Source organism: Vigna angularis, chromosome 2, assembly GCF_016808095.1.
Source record: "Vigna angularis cultivar LongXiaoDou No.4 chromosome 2, ASM1680809v1, whole genome shotgun sequence".
Classification (NCBI taxonomy): Eukaryota; Viridiplantae; Streptophyta; class Magnoliopsida; order Fabales; family Fabaceae; genus Vigna; species Vigna angularis.
The window spans coordinates 35,710,431-35,730,887 of NC_068971.1; the positions used below are offsets into that span (position 1 = coordinate 35,710,431).

Genomic DNA, 20,457 nt, shown 5'->3' on the forward strand with positions numbered 1-20,457 from the left:
AAATGATATGACATTGTCTTAATTAACCGTCAAAACACATTTGAAGGCATCACTTCTAATTTTTATTTTACTTTTTTGGTAAAGTTGACCACTCTCCATCTTCACCCATAGTGCATCCTAGTTAAGTCCAACCAAACGTAGATTACATACAATGAATCTCTCACTACTTTTGTTCGTTGTTGTAGGTTCTAATCCAGAGAATTTGCGACAAACGTCTCCATATGTTAGGTGTCTTTACCTTCGTTTGTTGTTGTGGGTTTCGATGCCAGAGTATTTGTGTCGATCTCAAATGAATCTAGATGTTAAGTGTTAGTGACAAGCGTTGGATCGGTGGTTGATTTTAGTTGGTATTCGTGGTTGAGCAATGATGGAGAACAAGTCGTTGATAGTGGTAGAGGAGAGTGACAGAGTGGATATAGGTGCTACTTGGAGTATAGAAACAATCGTGATGATAAAGATCAAGATGTTGGTTGAATGTGGTTTGACTGTCAACTAAAGGAGTGTCATATCATTTAAAATTATTACATATGATATGCTTTTATTTGATCCACATGAAAGAACATCAAAACTCTTTTCTTAAGGGATGTCGAAGCAACATCCTAATTTAAGTATATTTTTTTCTATGTTTAAATTTATTATAATGTAACCTACTCTTATCACAATTGTTATACCTATATCTCTTTATAGGTCAATTAGTTAGATAACTTTTGTATAATATATAAATAATACTAGTTTATTACAATTTTCTTTATTTTCTCTAAGATATCTCTTCATTAATTTTCAAATTCATTTCTCATGTATAATTCATAACTAAGTTTGTTATTGTTTTCTTCATTCCTTTCCCACCGATATTTGAACCAAATTACTAATTCTTAACTAAGAATAATGTCATCTTAATAACTTTTACTTTCAATGAACCATAGTTCACCTTTAAGATTCAATCAATACCAGTGATAGAAAAGTAAAATACTTTATCAAAAATATTATCAATTTTTTAATATAAATTATTTTTATTATTAATAGTGTCTTTTATATACATTTAAATGTTACTATTAAAAATATAATTATTTAATTTCAAATATAAATTCTTTTTAATATCAATATATTATATATTATTATACATATATATAAAAATTTAAATTGCACGACCTCTAGATTCCATATTGTTTTATTTTATTATTTTAAGACTTAATTAATACTTTGATAAGGAAAAAAACAAAATTTTCAACGTGGAACGAAGGTTAACAGGAAAAATTGAAAGAAAAGAAGCTTATAGATTCAAGTGGAAGAGATGGTGATGAGAGGTGGAGGAAGGTGATGAAAGGTAAAAGGAAATGAAAGAAGGTGATGTGATGGAAGAAGATGGAGGAAAGTAGAAGAACAAGATAAAAAGAAAGAAAAAAAACAGAGAAATCACAAAATAAAAAATGACTCAAATTTTAACACATGTATCTTTCAAATGGTTAACGTTAACACTATGAACTACATTAAAAATTTTTTTAAATAAAATAGAAAGTCGAGTAAAAAAATATAAAAACGAATCCTTGCTCTAATGATTAAATCAAGCAACTATTTTATCACCATTCATGTGCTTCTGAATTAACTATTGATCCTCTCCTTAATTAATCTACGGCACAGTTTGCTCTGCGTAAACAATAGTAACACCACTCATCTTTGTTTATTTTGATTGAAGATAGAATGCGATTAAAGCATGTACTGGAAAAGAAAAATACCCACCACCACCTTGATAAGGAACTTCATGAGTAAACCACAGTGGATATTGAAGGCCCCGTGAGCTTTGTCAAATTTGGTAGGGTTTAGACCAATACCAAATTGGTTCATTAACATGTTGAGATTATCCTTGTTTTCATAATCGGACTGTTTTCTTTTTCACATAAAAACATTTGGGTTCGACTAAAACATCAATCTAAAACTATAGCAGTTTGAATAGAAAGGAAAATTTCTTTAAATGATTTGAATCAAAAAATAACCTAACTTAAGTCTACCTCTACGCATTCTACTTATACTAAAGGGTATATTCCAAAGACAAGAAGTTCAATTTCATTCATTTTACTCCCAATGGAAATAACTCATTCATTGTATAAAGCAAATGTTGAACCCATCTTTCCCAGAAGGACACATCTTCACTCACTCCTCTTTCTCTATGGAATTGTAAAACTAAGCAACAAATAAAAACCTCAACAGTTGAACAATTTCATTACAATCTTTTCAAACTTTTCTTTCTGGCATCTATTTTCTTCTTGTCCACCAGAGCTTTTGCTTCCTTCTTCTGAGGTGCAGAAGCAGTAGAAATGACTGTAGCAGAAGTAATCACAGAGGTGGCAGCCTGTTCCTGACTATTTCCTCTTGTTGCAGCAGGTACTGGCAGTGGCAATGCAGCACTCGCTGAAGTGGTTTTAACGTCAGCACCAAGTACAGAGGTGTTTGTCTGATCAACATTCAGAGCTGTAGTTGATTCAGAGATAGCTCCACTCTTGAATTTGGGCTTTGATTTTGCATGGATTCCAGTGTAAAGCCTGCATGCCACAATTGGGGAGGAGTGTGGTAAGGGGGTTTTATGAATCATGTATGCAAAGTAATGTTAAAATGCCAAAATAGTATGGCTGTACAAATTCAGGAAAATTGATCAAAACTAACAAAAACGCAAAAGTTATAAATTAACATTAATGTACACCTCCATGAAAACATAACCAATGATATGTCCTAAGGTCTCATTTCAACTTGGGTGAACTTGGGCAGCTAAAGAAACATAGATTAAATGAGGTAGAGCCTGTTTGTTTGAGATAGTTTTCAACAGGACACTGGCCACAACATTGAGATAACAACTTACTATGGCTGGGACCAAATTCACAGAATGAGTCCAAAATAAGGAATGAACTCTTTTCTCTCAAACATCAGAGGTGTTGGCCACACGAAAAAAACATGTTGGTATTCAAGATCAGAATGGTAAGTTTAAATGAAGCAATACAAAAATAGATATATACAAGTGCCCGGTTGATGAACTTCAGCAGACAAAGAAAGCAATCATTATTTGAAAGATTTCAGAGCAGGACTTAAACAAAGGAGGGTGCAATTGAAAAGGAACGCATTTATTACATCAAAAACCCTATCTAACAAAGTATATAAACTGCTCCATAGCCAATGTCATTCACCCACTCATTAGTAATATTCTAAACTTGGTAAACACCAAAACTTTCACATTAACTTTCCAAATTCCCCAAAAAGAAATTATTTGACAGGAATAGCATCCTTGGACAACTTACCTAGCATGTCTAGCATACTCGTCATAATTTTCAAGCAGCAGTTTACCAGCCTGTTCATTTAGAGCTGATTCTGGATTTGGTTCAATCAATAGACACCTAACAACCTGTTCAATTTGGGAATGAGTGTTAACATATGTGAAGACCAATCTAGCAAAACTTAATAAATGAAGAATATCTAAAGCACTTACAATAAGAACATGACGTAACCCATGGCTAGGATTCCAATCCTTTTTAAGTGTGTTGACACAAATCTCTCCATTGTTTGCAATGTTCGGATGGAAAATCTTAGTCAGGAAAAAACCTACAACATTGAATTCAATGGTTATATGTGATCCTGTAGTGCATTATATATGTCATTTTGTTAAATACACAATAAACTCCACCAAACAAAAAAAATCTCAAAAAAACAAAGAATAACCAAATTAAAATCTCAAAGCAATATACTAAACAGTATAGTTCTGTCTATATAATGTAACTAGCAGATTATAAGATTGTCCACAAGGGAAGTCTAAAACACACCTTTTGGTGGAGAATGAGGAAAATCATGAGAGAGCAAAAGCTTCATGCGGAAAACTCCATTCTCATAAGGAGTTCCAACTGCAAAATTATATACTCCAGTTCATCAAACTCCCTACCAAATGATGCACAATCTCACAACATAAACATGAAGCTACTTACCCGGGCCTTCCATGTCAGCAAATATAGTTGAAAAATCATCATCGTTTACTACAACTTTAATGCCCTCGGGAGGGGACTCATCGAGATTTTTCAATTCCTTGGCCAGTTGCTTTATAACATTTGGTGGAAGATTTTCATTAGTGGCCTAGAATAAAAGCATCATATTACAATGTAAGAATATTAAACACCTTAACAAAATGGAATTTAAAAGTCGTGACAAATATTTAATAATAAAATGCCAGATTAATGCTCCATGAGCTGTATTAAGATAGCTCCAGTCATATGAGCAAAACATTGCTTACCATCGGTACAAAGACACCTACTTTGTTCTGACACTAACGAGGAGTGGCCCTTTTCAAAATGAATTCCCAATTTGCGGCTTAGAGCAAAGAATCCAATCAAACAAAGGAAAAAGTGCCTGCAGATGCATTTTTATCAGGAATGAGTGAAAAGTTCAGTCAAATTATTATGCACAATGATGGGACTCATATATACCAGAATCAGAACTAGGGGGGAGGATTGGCCATAAAATGAGTTGTACGGAAAATCATGAATCAAGAATCTCAAATAACCTAAAGAAAACCAGTAACCAATTTATCCCTTCAGAAAAACCACCAAAACACAAATAACCAATAGTAAGCTGTAAATCAAACTCATTTTTCACAATCAAAAAAAGAAAATTATCACACACACACAAGAACATTAAACAGAACATCTATGGTTAGCCCCTTCTCAGACACTTAAACACAACACCAAATAACTGAGTGAAAAATATTTGTCCAACCAATCGCGTTGAAAAATCCCACATACATTTAAACAAAAAAAGAAATAACAACCAAAATTGAGCTCCTGACCCGAATAACATCACTCACAACAAAACCCTAGATATACTCAAGATTTTATTTTTCTAAGAGAGGAACTCACTTTAATGCAAAGCAAAAAATATTAAAAGAAGAAGAATTAGAAAAATGAAAGCCTTTTTTTTTAACAAGAGGGCAAACGACCCGGCGGCAAAACCCTACTGGGTAAATGAAACCCCCAGAATCTCAATAATCCCAATCTAATAAGAAACAAAACATCCCACACAAAAAAAAATTACTTATTTGGTTAAAAAAGCATCAATTCACAGGGCACTAGCACTTAAAAAATTCTGGATATCATCGACGCCTCCAATTGAACACAGATTTCAACCCAAATAGGAAAAATACATATGAATGAAACCCAGTTGGATGAATAAAATGCAAACCCCACTAGAGCAAAATCAAATGAAACCAGATGAGAATTCACCTACAAAAAACAGAAGAAGCTTTTGGAGGTGCCAGAGGAGAGAGAAGAACAGGAGAGAGTGTGAAAGAAAGAGAGAGAGAGAGAGAGAGGGGCACAAAAGCGATCTCTCCTTGGAATGAATGAATGATTGATTGTGTAATTTGATAACACAAAGTTTAATATTTATTCACAAGCTGGGAAATAAAATGGAGACGCCATTAAATATTTAATTAATTAATATTTAAAATTTTAGTAAGGTCATTCAATATGAATATGGATATAGTAATTTTTTTAACAAAATTATTAATTGCTGGTTCGAAAATAATGTCTAAAAAATATTATTTTGAAAAGACTTGTTGCTTAGCCCAGATCTCCTGAATATGTAGACGTTGGCTACTTCTTGTCTACTTAAATTAGATGGCTCCTCCACGCGCTCTGTCTGCCTGTGCATCCCACTCTCACCTTAGAACCACAGGATTTATTAACGGTACAATGATTTCAAACTAGGAAAACAATTAATTCTTTTTAAATCCTCTTTCTTGTTTTAGATATGTATTAAATAAATATTGTCTGTAGAACAAATGAAAATATTCATTACATATTTTGAACATGAAAAAAGTTTACAAATATGACAAGTAATATGATAAAAGAAACTATGAAAAAGGCCAAATAAGATAAAAAAAAGGTCCATTATAAAAGTATTGAAACTGAGAGGACTTCTAATAAATTGCTACTTGGATGATTAAAATAGGAAAAAATTATAAATAGTAAATATGTTAATGATGTAAAAGACTTTTTTTTTTAATAATGTATAGGTTTTTAAATCGCTATTCCTCCATAAAAAATTTACAAATTAGGTTCATTCAATTTTGTGCCTCAAAAAACTTATTTTAAAATTGTATTATAAATATTGTTGGGGATTGACTAAATAAAATTAAGATAATTATAATTTTTTTTTCTGTATTTCCCATATCATGAATTTAATTTTAATTTTTAATACAAAATTTATATTAACAATTAGTTATAAATCTTAAAAATATATTTATAAATAGTTAAGAGATAATATATAATTTATCTTATTTTGGTATATCTTTTCTTATATGTACTCAAAGATCTTTTCTTCGAATATGTAAATCAGTGAAATTATTGAATTTATTAATTAGTGAACCAACTATTTAATAAACTAAAAAATAAAAGTAAGCTTTGGAAGATACTTGACTAAGATTTAAATCCAAACACCACTTTTATGCATATATATATATATATATATATATATATATATATATATATAAGATAAAAAGAATTCACATATAATGTAGTTAAATTTCTTTATTAACTTTATTATTTATTTTTACAAAATTGTATTAAAATAAAAAATTTAGAATGACATTTAAGATATTATTAGTTAACCTTAGGAAATTGTTATAAAAAATTGGTAAGAAAATAATTGGCATATAAATATACTAAATAAATCGAAGTCAAACTTAACGTATTTTTTACACGTTAAACTTAAACTTTTAATTAGGCTTTTATATATATATATATATATATATATATATATATATATATATATATATATATATATATATATATATATATATATATATATATATATATTATATGTATATATGTAAGATAAAAAGAATTCACATATAATGTACTTAAATTTCTTTATTAACTTTATTATTTATCTTCAGAAAATTGTGTTAAAATAAAAAATTTAGAATGACATTTAAGATATCATTAGTTAAATTTAGGAAATTATTATAAAAAATTGGTAAGAAAATAATTGGCATATAAATATACTAAATAAATCAAAGTCAAACTTAACTTATTTTTTACAAGTTAAACTTAAACTTTTTTAATTAAGCTTAGTTAAATAACGGGCTAAATTTAAGCCATTAAAAAAATTATGAAACAAACCCGTTACTAATTTCAATGGGCTAATTATCACTTAAAACTAAGGTATATTACAAAATAAAACTAAAAACAAAAATTAGATCAAAAACATAGTTTTACTTTTTTTTCATTCAAATTACATATACATTATTTCAGATTTTATATATATATATATATATATATATATATATAAAGAATTCAGATATAATTTACTTATTTTTTATTAATTTTTATTATTTATCTTTACAAAATTTTGTGTGCTAAGTTAAGATAAAAAAATTTAAATGACATTTCAGATATTATATTGCTAAAATTAGGAGTTATAAAAGAACTTGGTACGAAAATAATTGATGATATAAATATATTAAATAAATCGAAGTCAAACTTAACGTATTTTTGATAAGTTAAACTTAATCTTTTAGTAAGCTTAGTTAAATATATGGGCAAAATTAAATCATTAAATTTTGTTACGAAACAATTCTCAATCCACAATTAAATACAGTCAAAAATTAACATTTTAGGATAAACTTGATTATCAAAGATATCTTAAAATAACCAAACAGTTCAATTTAAACAAATTACAATTAGTTTTCCTTACTTGTTTTAATACTTCTAGCGGCTTTAAACGCCCAAATACCTCTTACACCACAAAATGTTTTATCTATCCAAAATTATCATAAGAATTATTTGATTGTATCATTATGATCACCTTATATTGATGACTCTAAAGTCATTTGCAAGCACAAGATACTCATATGCCAAAGGAAAACAAATTTGAACCTAGATAAAAGGATAGAAAAACAACTTACTCAAATAGAGAAATTGGTTGATTGGATTTGAAGAACTCGTCGAAAAAATCACTTAAACAATCTCAGATCTTCAAACAGAGGAAGAGAAAGTAAGAAATAGTAAAGAGAAGACAGAGAACCCTAGAAAATTGATTTCTATAGAGAGAAATGTTTTAAAGTAATGAAACTCATTTTTGAGAGACATGAAACACTGAATGAAGGTTTGTCAACTAAAGAGGCAAAGAAACCTCATAAGTCATTTGTCTAATTCCCCTTAAGATCTTATATGGATTAACGAACTTAGTAAAAAACTTCCCTTCCTAAATCAGTAGTTGGAGTTACTATCAAGAAGACATGATCCCAATTGTAAACTTCAAAGGTCTTCTTCTTTGATCAGCATACAACTTATGCCTATTTTATGAGGCATTCATCCTCTCTTGTATCGTCTTCACGTTTTTCGTTGTCTACTGCAACAACTCAGGCCCCACTAACATTGCCTCTCCATCCAAGTGCTAACATAAAGGGGTTTTGAAGATCTTGCCAAACAAAGCCTCATATTGTGTCATACCAATGCTCGTCTGATAACTATTGTTGCAGGTGAACTCCACCAAGGGTAACTCTTCATCTCATCCACCTAGTTGAAGAAGTACCTAGAAAACACTAGTAGGGAAGGTTAAATAATGTTATAGGAAAACTTTTGCAAATGAATGTTTATCAAAATTAAATCAATACTCACACATATGTTTTTATACCGGTTCGCTATACTAAGCTACGTCCATTCTCTTCTAAGACTTCTTAAAGTGTTTCACTATAATATTCAACAAGATTACAACTGAATATTTTCACCACTCTTGATATCACGTAGTCACTCCAAGTAACCTTTGTTACTCTAACTAGAACCGAGTTTCACCCACTTCTAGTTGTGTAGTATTCTTCACCACTTCTGGTATCCCTAGACACTTTCGATATATTTTCGATACACTGTCTAGTTAAGTTTCACTCACTCCTAGTTTCCACTAAACAAACCCATTTAGCTACTGTTTAATCCCACCGAGTTAAGCGTAAAGTGTTTGAATTCTCTTTAGAATTTACAATCAACAAATCAAACATAAGTCCTTAGACTGTTACTCTCGCAACGATTCTCGCGGTTTCAGTTGACGGTGATAACGTATGTTGTGAAGCAACAAAGATGGTAACAATGGATGCTACAAAGGGTCAGAACAAAGAGATGGAGGTTCGGCGAGACGACCAGATGAGGCACAGTGTGATTCCGACACTAGGAGGTGGCATGTGATGAACACGTGTCCGAGCTTAGCTGAAGAAAGACGGTGTGTGGAGGCGCATGGAGAGGAATCTAGTCCTGACTCAGGCAGGGTTGGTCGTCGCTTAAGGAGACAATCCAGATCTGCTTATCACTGGTCAAAACTATGACGGTGACCAACGGCGTATGGTGGTTGGCGATGGAGCGCGACGGTGCACAACGGAAAACAATGAACAAGAACTCTGCAGATGAATGGAAGCCAATGAGAATGCTAAAAATGATTGGGCATTAGAGGAGGAACCCCATTCTAATCTTAATGGGACAAACTCTGATGCACAACTTATGTAACTGTTATTAGAGATCTTAAAGATAAGATATTATCTTTAACAAGAGGAAAGTTGGAAATACTAGAGAAAGGTCAGACGAGACAATACAAGCCTGATCTTGAGGCTGAGAAAGAAAGAATTCTAAAAGCTGAACTTGGCTAGGCAATTGGAGTCACAAAGACACAGGTTGAAAAATAGACTTTTAGGAGGTTGTCGGTAACGACGACCACTGGCGACAACAAAGACAGAGTAGAAAAGGATCAGAGAACCTACTCTGATACCAAGTTGAATATAGTGAAAATTATATATAGGATTAATTTCCTTGTATATACACATATGTCCTCTATTTATAATAGAAGAAATATGGGTTAAGCCAAAAATACAAATAAGAAATATAAACAAACAAACTAAAGATAAAAGATAAATATAAATTAAAGATAATATCTTTAACACAATTCAATCTAATAGACTGTCTGGATTTTCTCTCGTCTTACAATAATAAGCTTTTGATTTTATGAAAGCTTGAAAGTATTTTCTTTTTCTTTTGAGCTTTCCTTTTTGTCACATATTTTTCTTCCGTATTCGTGTGCTTATTCTCTTGCTCTTTTCTTTGACATTCTTCAATATATAGGCTTCAAGAGAATGTTTGTTATATAGTAATTTGGTTTGATCTTCAGATCTTTTTAGCCTTGTCGTAGTTAGCGATCGTTGGTTAAAGTCAACTTGTTAGAGCAAACATGTTTTTTTCAGTTCTTTATCAAAAGTAGGTTGTACGAACTTTCTGACATGACTTTTGATAGAGAGAACATTTCTTGAATGTTTTTTTTTCTTTAACGTCCACTTTTAATTTGCATAGGATGTAGTAGGTGGATACTTGACCTAAGTAATCTGCATAGAGTATAGTAGATATGTAAGCAGACATATATGTCTTTTTTCTTATCACATTTGTTGTTTTTAAACGTTGTACTTTTAATTGCATTTAATGCATGTTCAGAACAACAAAGTGTTTTTCACATTTTATACCGTTCAGGCAGGATTTGATCGTTTAAGCTTTTCATTAAGATATCAAGTAGTTGATGAAGACTTCATCATTGGATGAAGGATATCGTTTGACACATGACATCGTCTAATCTATGTAAAAGCTTCTTTAAGTTTCTTTATTTCATTCGAAACGCACTAGCACGGTGTCTTTCAACACAAGTTTTTGGATAATCATTTAAGACTTTTAGTGTGCTTTCCAAAAACATCTTTTAACATTTTTATCTATCAAGACGTTTTGAGATTTTGTTTGATCATTGCTTGACAATGTATAGCACTAGTTGCATTTAGCAAGACTCTCTTCGACGCATTTAATCAAAAAACTGTTTAGTGATGTGTATGTTCATGTATTGGTGTGTTTACTAAAGCTTTTTTCAAGATATTTAGATTTCACAAAACTTGTTCATAAACCACTTATATTTTAGCTATGTAGTTTTTCTAATGATAACACTCTGTCATATGTTTATTTCATTTAGTGTTGTTTGTTAAACTTCAAAACATATGAGTTTAGATAGTTCAGTCTTATAGACATTCTTGTCTTAATAGATGATCCAACAGATAGGTTATAAAACAATCTTTTAGTGGCTGAATCATTCTTAATTGCACATCTGTTTGAGATGGTAGACAGAGCTCATCCTTAACATGCTACTCAAAGTATCCTACCAGCTATCATGCAACTTCCAACTATAAGGTTCCCTAAACCAACTACCTCTGCTCTTAACACGACATAAACCATTCCTGATGCTTGAGGTTTGTTAGCCTTATTTTTTTATTGAGATGAATGTTGAGGTTGGGTCATGACTATTTACTGAAGGGACAATCCTTAACAAAATGCTCACCTCCTCCGCATCTCCAATATCTGGCCATGTGAGGATAATCACTCTTCATATATGGTCCTCCCCAAGCATAACATTGGATTCTACTTGTTTGTGATTGTTGATGAGAAGAAATGCCCCTAGACCCTTGAGGTTGAGGCTTAGGGTAAGGTTTCTTCCTCTCCTCATCTCTAGGCTTGGATTTAGACAATCTCTTTACATTATACTTCTTTAACTCTAAGCACCCCTAATCACAAATATAAGCAATATATGCACAAAGAAGATATCAAAGATCTTATTATACTTTAATAATCCTACTTGAACATAGACTGGTTAAGAGTTCTTAGACTATACATGCAACTCATGCCCTATGCATTCAACCCAAAACCAAACTACTCTAAAAGGAGTAAAAAGAACTTACTCTATTAAAAAAGCAATAGAATAGAACGGTATATCTCTTTGCCAAAAGTCCTACTAAACAATCTAATATTCAATCTAATATTCAAAAGAACAAGTAGGAAATTAAAAACTATAAAAAAATAAAAATAAAGAATGAGTTTTTCTTATAGAGCTAGTAGTTTTCGAATGTATCTTATAAAAATTTACGTCAATTAAAGAATTTTTAAGGTTTTCCCTTGTTCTAAATAAATAAATAAATCAAAACTGACTTCTCATTTTTAGAATTGTTGAAATAAGTTATGAAAATAGAAAGAATTGACACCAAATACTTAGAATCAAAAGAATTATTTTGAAAAAGAAGACAAAAGAATCAATCTTCAATTCAACGTGTAATCTCGTCACTATTATATTTTTTCTTGTCCAAATAGTTTTTACGGACACTACTTTTATGAAATTTAATATCTATATTATATTGAATGCATTTGTTTTATTCGAGTTCAAAGTAAATAAACATGTAGTAATTATCTATCTTTTTTAATAAGTAATAAATAAATAACTTAATTAAATACTTTTGTGTATGAAGCATATTTAAATTAATAATCCAATATACAAAAATTATCATTAAAAGATTAAAACCAAAACTTTTTTTGAAAAATTAAGAACTTAACAAAAAGAGGCCATAGAGATCCATGAACAAGGAGAATAAATAAATACTTGATATCTCTTAAAAATGATGGGAAGAAAAGAGCCATAGAATGTATAGAGGTCCCGAAGAAGCCACGGTCTATGCCGCAGCCCACCAGCGACTACGCAGTAGTAGGCTTGCATATCCAATACCTACTTCCAAGTCAAATAAGATGGTTGTTGGAATACATTAAAAAATATGGTGGGTGTGGGTAGGTAGGTACAACCTTTAGTCTTCATAAATTCCAGTTCCTACAAATATGTCAGTTTCTGTGAGGCAGAGGGAAAACAAAGATGGAAAGAGAAAATGGAAAGAAGCTCAAAATACTTTGCCTCCATGGATTCAGAACCAGTGGCAGTTTTCTTAAAAAGCAGATCAGCAAATGGGATCCTTCTCTATTCACTCAATTTCACATGGTAGTCGCTTTTTAATGTTCCCTTTGTTGATGATAGTGGTCATTAGCTCTTATACCCAATAATTGCTAAGTATAATGCGAATTTCAGCATGTAAGATATGGAACATCTAAATTGTATTAATGCCACAGGAATTCCTAGATGGTAAATACCCTGCTGGAGGGAAATCTGACATAGAAGGAATCTTCCCTCCACCTTACTATGAGTGGTTTCAATTTGAAAAGGTAGAAATACTTGATCCTCCATTTTTTCATTTCAGATTTGGTGGATCATGTAGTGATGAATTTGTCAAACTTCACTTGCCTTGGTTTTACTGGAAATTACTGAACATATATATATATATATATACACAAATCTTGCCCAGGACTTCACAGTGTACTTTAACTTGGAAGAATGTATCACGTACTTATGCGAATACATTACAGCTAATGGTCCCTTCGATGGCTTTCTTGGCTTCTCACAGGTAAATGCTTATCATTTCTCCAAGATTCAATCCCTTCTGGATTTCGCATATGTATATTACTGTCAGAAAAATTCCTAATTTGTGATAGACACAATCTATCTCTATAATTCAGCGTCAGCGATCCGTTGCAATAAATACAAAATGTTCAGCTAGCCTATTATCCTAATTATGGAATAAAATATGTACGAGAAATTATCCTATCCTGATAATTATGGAATGTAATGAATTCTCTCCTGGGGAAATATTATCCTGAGCTCATTCCTATTGACTCTGGCATTATTTGAGCATACTTTAGTAGATACTGACAATTACTATTATTTATAAACTACTACTAAACTCAGCTTTCTCCCTTCTTTATGTAAATCAGGGCGCAACTCTTTGTGCACTTTTGCTTGGTTACCAGGCACAGGCAAGTAAAATACTTCTACAATTTGATCTGTGATTTAATTTGAATCACAAAATTCTAACTATTGAGCACGAAATTAACAGGGAAAAGTGCTGAAGGAGCATCCACTCATAAAATTTTTTATATCAATATCAGGAAGCAAATTCAGAGATCCCAGCATATGCGATGTTGCCTATAAAGATCCCATCAAAGCTAAATCTGTTCATTTCATTGGGGACAAAGATTGGCTAAAACTGCCTAGTGAGGATCTCGCATCTGCATTTGACAAACCCCTAATATTGAGGCACCCCCAGGGTCACACTGTCCCACGATTGGGTAGGTTATTGATCTTCTGTCCGCGTTTATTGGTAATGCTTTTTACCCTAGAAACTGAACTTTCCTTCTCTTATCGCAAACAGATGAAGTGACCACCAATCAATTGAGAAACTGGATTAACGACGAAGTCCTATGCCAGCCAAAAGTTGGCGTCTCAGTTACTGAGCATGGAAAAGATCATGAAAACGAAGTCGGGAGTACCAATCCAAACAAAGTTGAAAACGGTGTATGAATAAAAAAGGATTCTGGAGATCAGGATTTCCAAGGGAAAGCACATGAATTTATTATAAATACTGTATTATTAGGTGATTCATATGGAGCTGTTTCCTGTTGTCTTGTATTTAATAATGTTATTATGCATGATTGGTATTCGTATGTACCTGTTTTGTGTTCTTGATATTTAATATTGTACTATGTATGACTGTTTATTCAGGTTGCCTTACTACTTAACATTTTACTACGTATGACTGGATGATCTTTAATGACTAAAAAGGAGAGAGGGAGACCTTAATGTACTCTGCTCAGATATATTCAGCACAAAAATAAAATTAGACTAATTCCCCTTGAATCAATCATGAATGCTTCAAACAATTATATTTTATAAAACAAAAACATGAATCACAAGTTGGGTCTCGATTTGATTCCACTATTGGTGCAATACATCCCTAACTCTCCACAATAGCTACATAAATTCACATGACAAAACTGCAAGCTGGGACAATAAAACAGAACTCTCCCGACAGACCACGGTTTAACCAACTCTGTTGCTGATAGTTTGATAAAGAGATTTAAGTTGTGTGTTCCATTTGTCTACGGCAGTATACTTCTTCATTCCTTTCGACCTGAACATGCATTTTTAATGTTAATAAAAAAAGAGTTGTATACTGACAAAATTAAGAATAAACTAAATACATTAGAAAGAAATCAAACATAAAAACTAACCTATCAGAGCGTTCTAAGAGCCGGTTGACTTGATCAATGTGTCCTTGAATTCTGTTATCCAAGATAAGTGATACCAGTAACTGCTCGACATCATTCTCAGGCACATTAAGTTCCTGCAAATTAACAGGTTTTGTTGCATAAAATCTATTAGACTAACGGTAACTTACGTGCCTCTTAAATCAACTCGACAAATAAGAGGAGAGAAATAATAAAGGAAGAATCCACAGAATAATCCGAGACTGGATGGAATAGTTTTTGTCAGCATTTACTGACTACTTTTTATAGAAAAAGTGTATCTGACTCTTCAGTTTCCTTCTGATGAAAGAGTAAAAGTGTAGTGTGAGTACATTTTTACCTTAGATATAAACGGGATCCTGATCCTCGTATATGGTTTGATGAGCTTCAGCAAGACTTGAGTTCTGATATTCTTTAGCAGATCCTCAATGTAATTTCTGATAAATGGGTCATCCATGATGGTTCGTCTGTTACTCTGGAAAGAAAATTAACCAATATCAAATTCCAACAAATATTTCATAAATACTAAGAAACATTGAAGGTCAAATTAGTGTAGCGAATTCTCATGCAAGACTCAATAAAAATACCTTCAAGATTTTCTCAAATTCCAATATTTCATTCCGCTGATAAGCTGCTATCAAATTTGTCATTGCCAAAATTTCAGGGTCATTCTTGTATCTGTAATAGGACAGTGAAAATAGAAAGAAAGCCGGGAATTGGACAAGAGAATGGGAAAAATAGGCAAGTACAGGGATAAATAAAAAGAGAGAAATTATACTCATTTCCCAAGAGAGTTGCTTAAATTAAACCCCTCCTCCCTCTTGTTTTAAATTAGGCATACATACAGTCCCTTCCCCTAGGAGAGGAATATAAGTTACACTTCAATTCTTTTGAATACAGACAAATCACTTAACAGAGGTGAATAGCTTTCTCTACAACTTTCAGTGTCACAACAACGAATTTTAAATACCTTAATGTCATCAGCTTTAAAATTTCACCCAAAAATATTTATATCTTCTTCGAAGGTCACAATTGATAAAAATTATTCAAAATTAGCTACTAATCAATGTTGAGAATCACCAGATAAGAAACAGAAATCACTAAAATACTCATTTACACTAAATTAATTTAAATGTAACAGGAGGGATGTGTATGTTCTAAATATGAGAGAAGGAAATGTAATTTAAGCACCTCTCGAGGAAAGACATAGCTACTCATAAATAAACTGATTAATTAAAGACAAAGGACTTACGGTTTAGCCTCCTGCCCATCAAAAGGGTTTACTTCAGACTCCATCAACATGTTGGCAAGAACAAGGTATCTGCCATGTAATAGCAATTAGGTCCAAGTTAAATACAAAAAAAAAGTGTTGTTTGAATAGCTTATTTTGAAGTAGTCGGACATAAATGCTAAGGACAATATTCCATACTGTCACAAAAATTACTGCCAAATTTGATGGTTCAGAGTTAAATGGATTTTTTTTTTCTAATTGACATTTATACAGAAACATCTTTTTCAAATTGTTTAAAACTGATAACTAAATTAAAAATTTAAATATGCTTACTTCAAGCATTGGATACGCCTCTGATTCCCAGCTTCATCATAATTCTTAAAAGCTTCAAAAAAATCCGTAGCTGCTTCAGCCCACTGCCGCTCTGCCATATGCATTTTCCCCCCACATTCATGGATTATTCCCATTATCCGCGGATGGGGAATTGCTGACTTAATAGTGAGTGCTTTCTGGTAAAGTTGCTGCATTTAATACAAAGGAGAGCGATAAATACTGGTAAAGAACTTTCTTCAGCATAAGAATAGTTTAGTAGGATGCTTGATGTCACACCAACTAGTTTCAGAGTGCATGACTTTCTGGGTCTTTGAAGAAAAAAAGATAACTACTTTTCTTATATTTTATTTTGCTTAGATGAACTTCTATTATAGAAAGCTGATGCACTAAACGTTCCTACATCAACCTTTGGTTCAACAATTTCTCCATAAAGACCACTTTCACTAACATCAGCTCCCAATAACAAATGTCTTTGTACAGCATAGCGTGTGCATGCTTGGTTTCAGTTGGAAAATCTCCCAACTATGCTAGGCCAAAAACTCCATCTCTTGTAACTATTTGCCAAAACCGTGATTAGATTGGAAAAAAAACTAATTCTTACAGAATAACAGAAACAAAAATATGCTATTTGAGAAATTGAGCTCACCCCATAAGAAGTAGGAAAGGTCTTGTAAATAATTAAATGCTAAATTGCAGGAAGGAGTGGTAATAAATTGAAAAGACACGTTATTACTATTATCCATGTAGCAGAATAATAACTTATTATCTAAAACAAATGCTGACCTTGAGTTTTTTGTTGTTCTTGGTCTCTGTGTACATTTGAATTTCTATTGCATAAACCTCCAAAAGTTGGGTTCCTTTCTTATGGTCATCCGTGCCATCTTCCCTTTGACAAGATTTGTGAAGTTCTTTCAAGATCTGACAGTGTTCAACAAAATCAATAAATTACTCAACTACTGGATACCAATAGGTAAATAAACATTAGAATTGAGTTGGACAAAGGCTACATCATTTAAAAAATAATAATGCATTACCTTACTCATCCGTCCATATTCCCCAATGTCAAAGAAGATCTTACAAAGCTTAAGATTTGTTTTAAACCATAATCTCTGCGAATAACATTAAAAAAATAAAATAAAAAAACATAAGGCTGCATTAATGAAATATACCACTGGCCAAAGATAATGTCTAAATGTATTGACCTCATTCTTTGCTTCTTCAAGGGCTTTCAGAGTTGTCTGGTAGAACTCCTGCAGAAGACCAAAGTTCTGGCTAGCTGAACCTGAGACATAGTCCATAATGCTGTTTATGCATTTTTCACTATAGTTCCGAGTCACTGCTGACTTAATGTAAGTCAACATCTCCCTGTAGGCTTCCATCATCTCTTTATACCTTCCAAGTCTATAATAGAGCTTCACAGTTTGCTTTAGTGCTTTAAATCCCCTGGTAAAGTGTAAGATAAAATATTAAACGTGATACATGATGGTTTATTATCATTGTGGAATAATTCTAATACATTATGTTAAAGAGCACTACATAAATGAGTACAGGAATCAAGAGAAGGAATTCGTGAAACAAACACAATACTTGTATTTATTGAAGATAATCTAGCTTGACCAAATGAAAAGGAAAGAAAAGCATTACTTATTCGTATCAAAAGAACAGCAACAGATTGTGGAATTAATAATGATACAAGAAAGGATGCAGCACACACAATTGTATGACCATTTAAGCCCTTCAACTCCAAAACATATATCTCTTTTTATTATATACCTTCTTTTATTATACAGCACAAGGAACAAAATTCTTACCATTCTGCCTTTTCTTGTTCCATGCGCACAACCTCTGCAAAACCAGCTAGTGCACCTTCTGGATCAGTTTCAACCAAACCTGCATACAAACCAAATAACATCCTCAGAAGTCAGTACAAAAATTGGATCAACCACCCTTGGGCCACAAATTATGAAAAAACAATTCTTTACAAATATACGACAGAGATTTAAACAATAGAAAGTATTTGAATAACTCCTTTTGTTAATAATTTCAACAAGGAAGAATCGTAGCATGGTTAAATCAATACCAAAAACAAATGAATTAACTTTGACTTTTGGAAGAAATATCAAGCAACAGAACACTAATTTGAAGTGAACAAAGTAGTTTACAAGTTACAGCACAATCAAATCTCTAAAACTTTATCTAGAATCCCAAAAAGAAACCAATATTCCCAAACCATAAAAGCTAGGAATTATTTTTTGTTTCTTGAAAACAAAGAGAAGCAAACGTAGAAATAGTTGTTAGAAATACCTTTTGAATTGTAATACTGATTCTCAATATCTACATCTTGCTCCTCTTGCTCCTCATCTGAGTACTCAAATCCATAGTCCTCCATATCAGCATCTACAGAATATCAGAAGAAAATTTGAAACCCACAATTAGGATACGTCAAAGAAGCACGACTAGAAAAGCTTCTCCAGCAAATAACACCCATCTAGCAGGCCTCAGGGATTATCCTTCCATTTATAACCGGCGAGTTTCAAATCATGAAATTTGCCGTATAATGCTTACACATATCACTTCATAAAAGTTAGGGACGGAGGGGAGTGGGACTAAAGGCATGCATGGAGATAGAATCCAAAGCATAAAGATTCCACAAGTTAACTAAGCTGGCAACTTTCCAAAACCAGACACTCTTTTATCCGAGCTTGGAAGCATCCGCACCAAGTTTAGCAGCAGAGAAAAACATATAGGAAAAGTCAAACCAAGTTTGATAAGGCTTTTTAGTTGTTTCTGATAGCAAGCATATTGAGAAATTAACCAAAAAACCAATAGTCAATTGCATTATCTCCTAATAAAACCCGCAGGAACATTCAAACATTAAAATCATCAGAAAACCCTGTTTCACTCAAATCTTCAAAGTCTTTTAGGGGATTCTCATAGATTGCCATCGACATTGATTCGTGTTGCCAGCCACGCAGAAATGGATGACACCAACAAAACGTTATCGATTGCCAGCTTCTCATAACTCAACCTAGGGTTACAGAGTTTGTGCTCAATTGCGCTACAACGAAGTAAAATCGAACGAAACCCCCGAAGTTGCGATCTAGATCTTTCCGTAGCATAAATGACGAACACAAACGAATCGCGATTCAAATTTCAAGGCTCTTAAAGTCGAAAAATAAGAGCATCAAATAAACGAAGCGATTTACCAAACGAAAATTAAACTACAAGAGAAAGATTAATGCGGGGGCCCGAAACATTAAGTGTTGGGGGAAACGGATAAAAAGAAAACGCACCCGAAGCCATGGTGTATGAAATCGATTGAATCTGAGGATCCGAGTTAGGTTTTAAGGTCGGAAGCGGTGAGTCAGAGACTCCGAGTTATAATACGAGCTGAGAGTGAGAATCCGGTGAGTGAAGCGAAGGAGAGTAACGGGTTTGAGTAGCGTTTCAGCTTCTTGCACTATAAAAGGCTTAGTTACCATTCCTTTCAAAACTCACCATTTTACAATTTTAATAAATCCCTATATCCTTGAGTTTTAGGGTGTGTTCTTTTGGGGTATTTGGGGAGATGATTTGAATGGATTTGAGTGGATTTGAGGATAATTTTTTAGTGTTTTTTTGAGTGGATTTGTGGTTAATTGAGAGTGAGAGTGGATTTGGAAGTAAAGTTTGTGAGAATTAGTTTAGGATTTGATTGATGTGATAGATTTTAAAAATTAGTTTAATTGGTAGAAAATAAAGATGACTAAATTGCCCCTAGTTATAAAAATATTATAAAATGTTATTTTGTAATGTTATATTTAATTGTAAAAATGTTTATAAAGAGAAAAAAATTATGAATAATTGTTAAAACTAATGTTTAAAAATTATAAAAGTTATAATGTAGTAAAATGAATGTAT

General features: G+C 32.3%; 3 protein-coding genes across 4 annotated transcripts; 1 reads left to right on the forward strand and 2 right to left on the reverse strand.

Annotated features, from left to right (window-relative positions):
* Positions 1-2,036: 2,036 nt before the first annotated feature.
* On the reverse strand, positions 2,037-5,409 carry LOC108328841 (ubiquitin-conjugating enzyme E2 22). Of its 2 annotated transcripts, none has more exons than XM_017562726.2 (7): positions 5,254-5,409; positions 4,265-4,380; positions 3,963-4,107; positions 3,804-3,881; positions 3,473-3,585; positions 3,285-3,388; positions 2,037-2,537 (listed from the first exon to the last, which is right to left on the reverse strand). In XM_017562726.2, exons 2-7 carry the CDS (start codon positions 4,265-4,267, stop codon positions 2,219-2,221), a joined length of 762 nt encoding a protein of 253 aa, XP_017418215.1. In that variant the 5' UTR covers positions 4,268-4,380; positions 5,254-5,409; the 3' UTR covers positions 2,037-2,218. The 2 variants fall into 2 exon arrangements, with proteins under 2 accessions (XP_017418215.1, XP_017418216.1); XM_017562727.2 differs by having other exon boundaries at positions 5,250-5,404.
* Positions 5,410-12,534: 7,125 nt separating this feature from the next.
* On the forward strand, positions 12,535-14,496 carry LOC108328843 (uncharacterized). Its single transcript, XM_017562729.2, has 6 exons — positions 12,535-12,855; positions 12,984-13,076; positions 13,217-13,315; positions 13,683-13,724; positions 13,805-14,036; positions 14,120-14,496. The coding sequence occupies exons 1-6, from the start codon at positions 12,733-12,735 to the stop codon at positions 14,266-14,268; spliced, it is 738 nt and encodes a 245-aa protein (XP_017418218.1). The 5' UTR covers positions 12,535-12,732; the 3' UTR covers positions 14,269-14,496.
* Positions 14,497-14,611: 115 nt separating this feature from the next.
* On the reverse strand, positions 14,612-20,041 carry LOC108328839 (COP9 signalosome complex subunit 2). The gene is made up of 12 exons (XM_017562724.2): positions 19,851-20,041; positions 18,862-18,954; positions 18,369-18,447; positions 17,760-18,000; positions 17,592-17,666; positions 17,341-17,475; positions 16,558-16,745; positions 16,246-16,314; positions 15,581-15,671; positions 15,334-15,468; positions 14,979-15,091; positions 14,612-14,878 (listed from the first exon to the last, which is right to left on the reverse strand). Exons 1-12 carry the CDS (start codon positions 19,858-19,860, stop codon positions 14,788-14,790), a joined length of 1,320 nt encoding a protein of 439 aa, XP_017418213.1. The 5' UTR covers positions 19,861-20,041; the 3' UTR covers positions 14,612-14,787.
* Positions 20,042-20,457: the final 416 nt, after the last annotated feature.

Excerpts from the sequence above, each read along its gene's own strand:
- LOC108328839 (XM_017562724.2), bottom strand. Across the intron at positions 16,746-17,340 it reads AGAACAACAAAAAACTCAAG|CAACTTTACCAGAAAGCACT; the intron begins GTCAGCATTTGT and ends TATTAAATGCAG. Across the intron at positions 14,879-14,978 it reads CTCTTAGAACGCTCTGATAG|GTCGAAAGGAATGAAGAAGT; the intron begins GTTAGTTTTTAT and ends ATGCATGTTCAG.
- LOC108328843 (XM_017562729.2), top strand. The coding sequence starts at position 12,733 with ATGGAAAGAGAAAATGGAAAGAAGCTCAAAATACTTTGCCTCCATGGA. Across the intron at positions 13,077-13,216 it reads AGTGGTTTCAATTTGAAAAG|GACTTCACAGTGTACTTTAA; the intron begins GTAGAAATACTT and ends AATCTTGCCCAG. Across the intron at positions 13,725-13,804 it reads TGCTTGGTTACCAGGCACAG|GGAAAAGTGCTGAAGGAGCA; the intron begins GCAAGTAAAATA and ends CGAAATTAACAG.
- LOC108328841 (XM_017562726.2), bottom strand. Across the intron at positions 3,389-3,472 it reads GGTTACGTCATGTTCTTATT|GTTGTTAGGTGTCTATTGAT; the intron begins GTAAGTGCTTTA and ends CAAATTGAACAG. Across the intron at positions 2,538-3,284 it reads GAGTATGCTAGACATGCTAG|GCTTTACACTGGAATCCATG; the intron begins GTAAGTTGTCCA and ends TGTGGCATGCAG.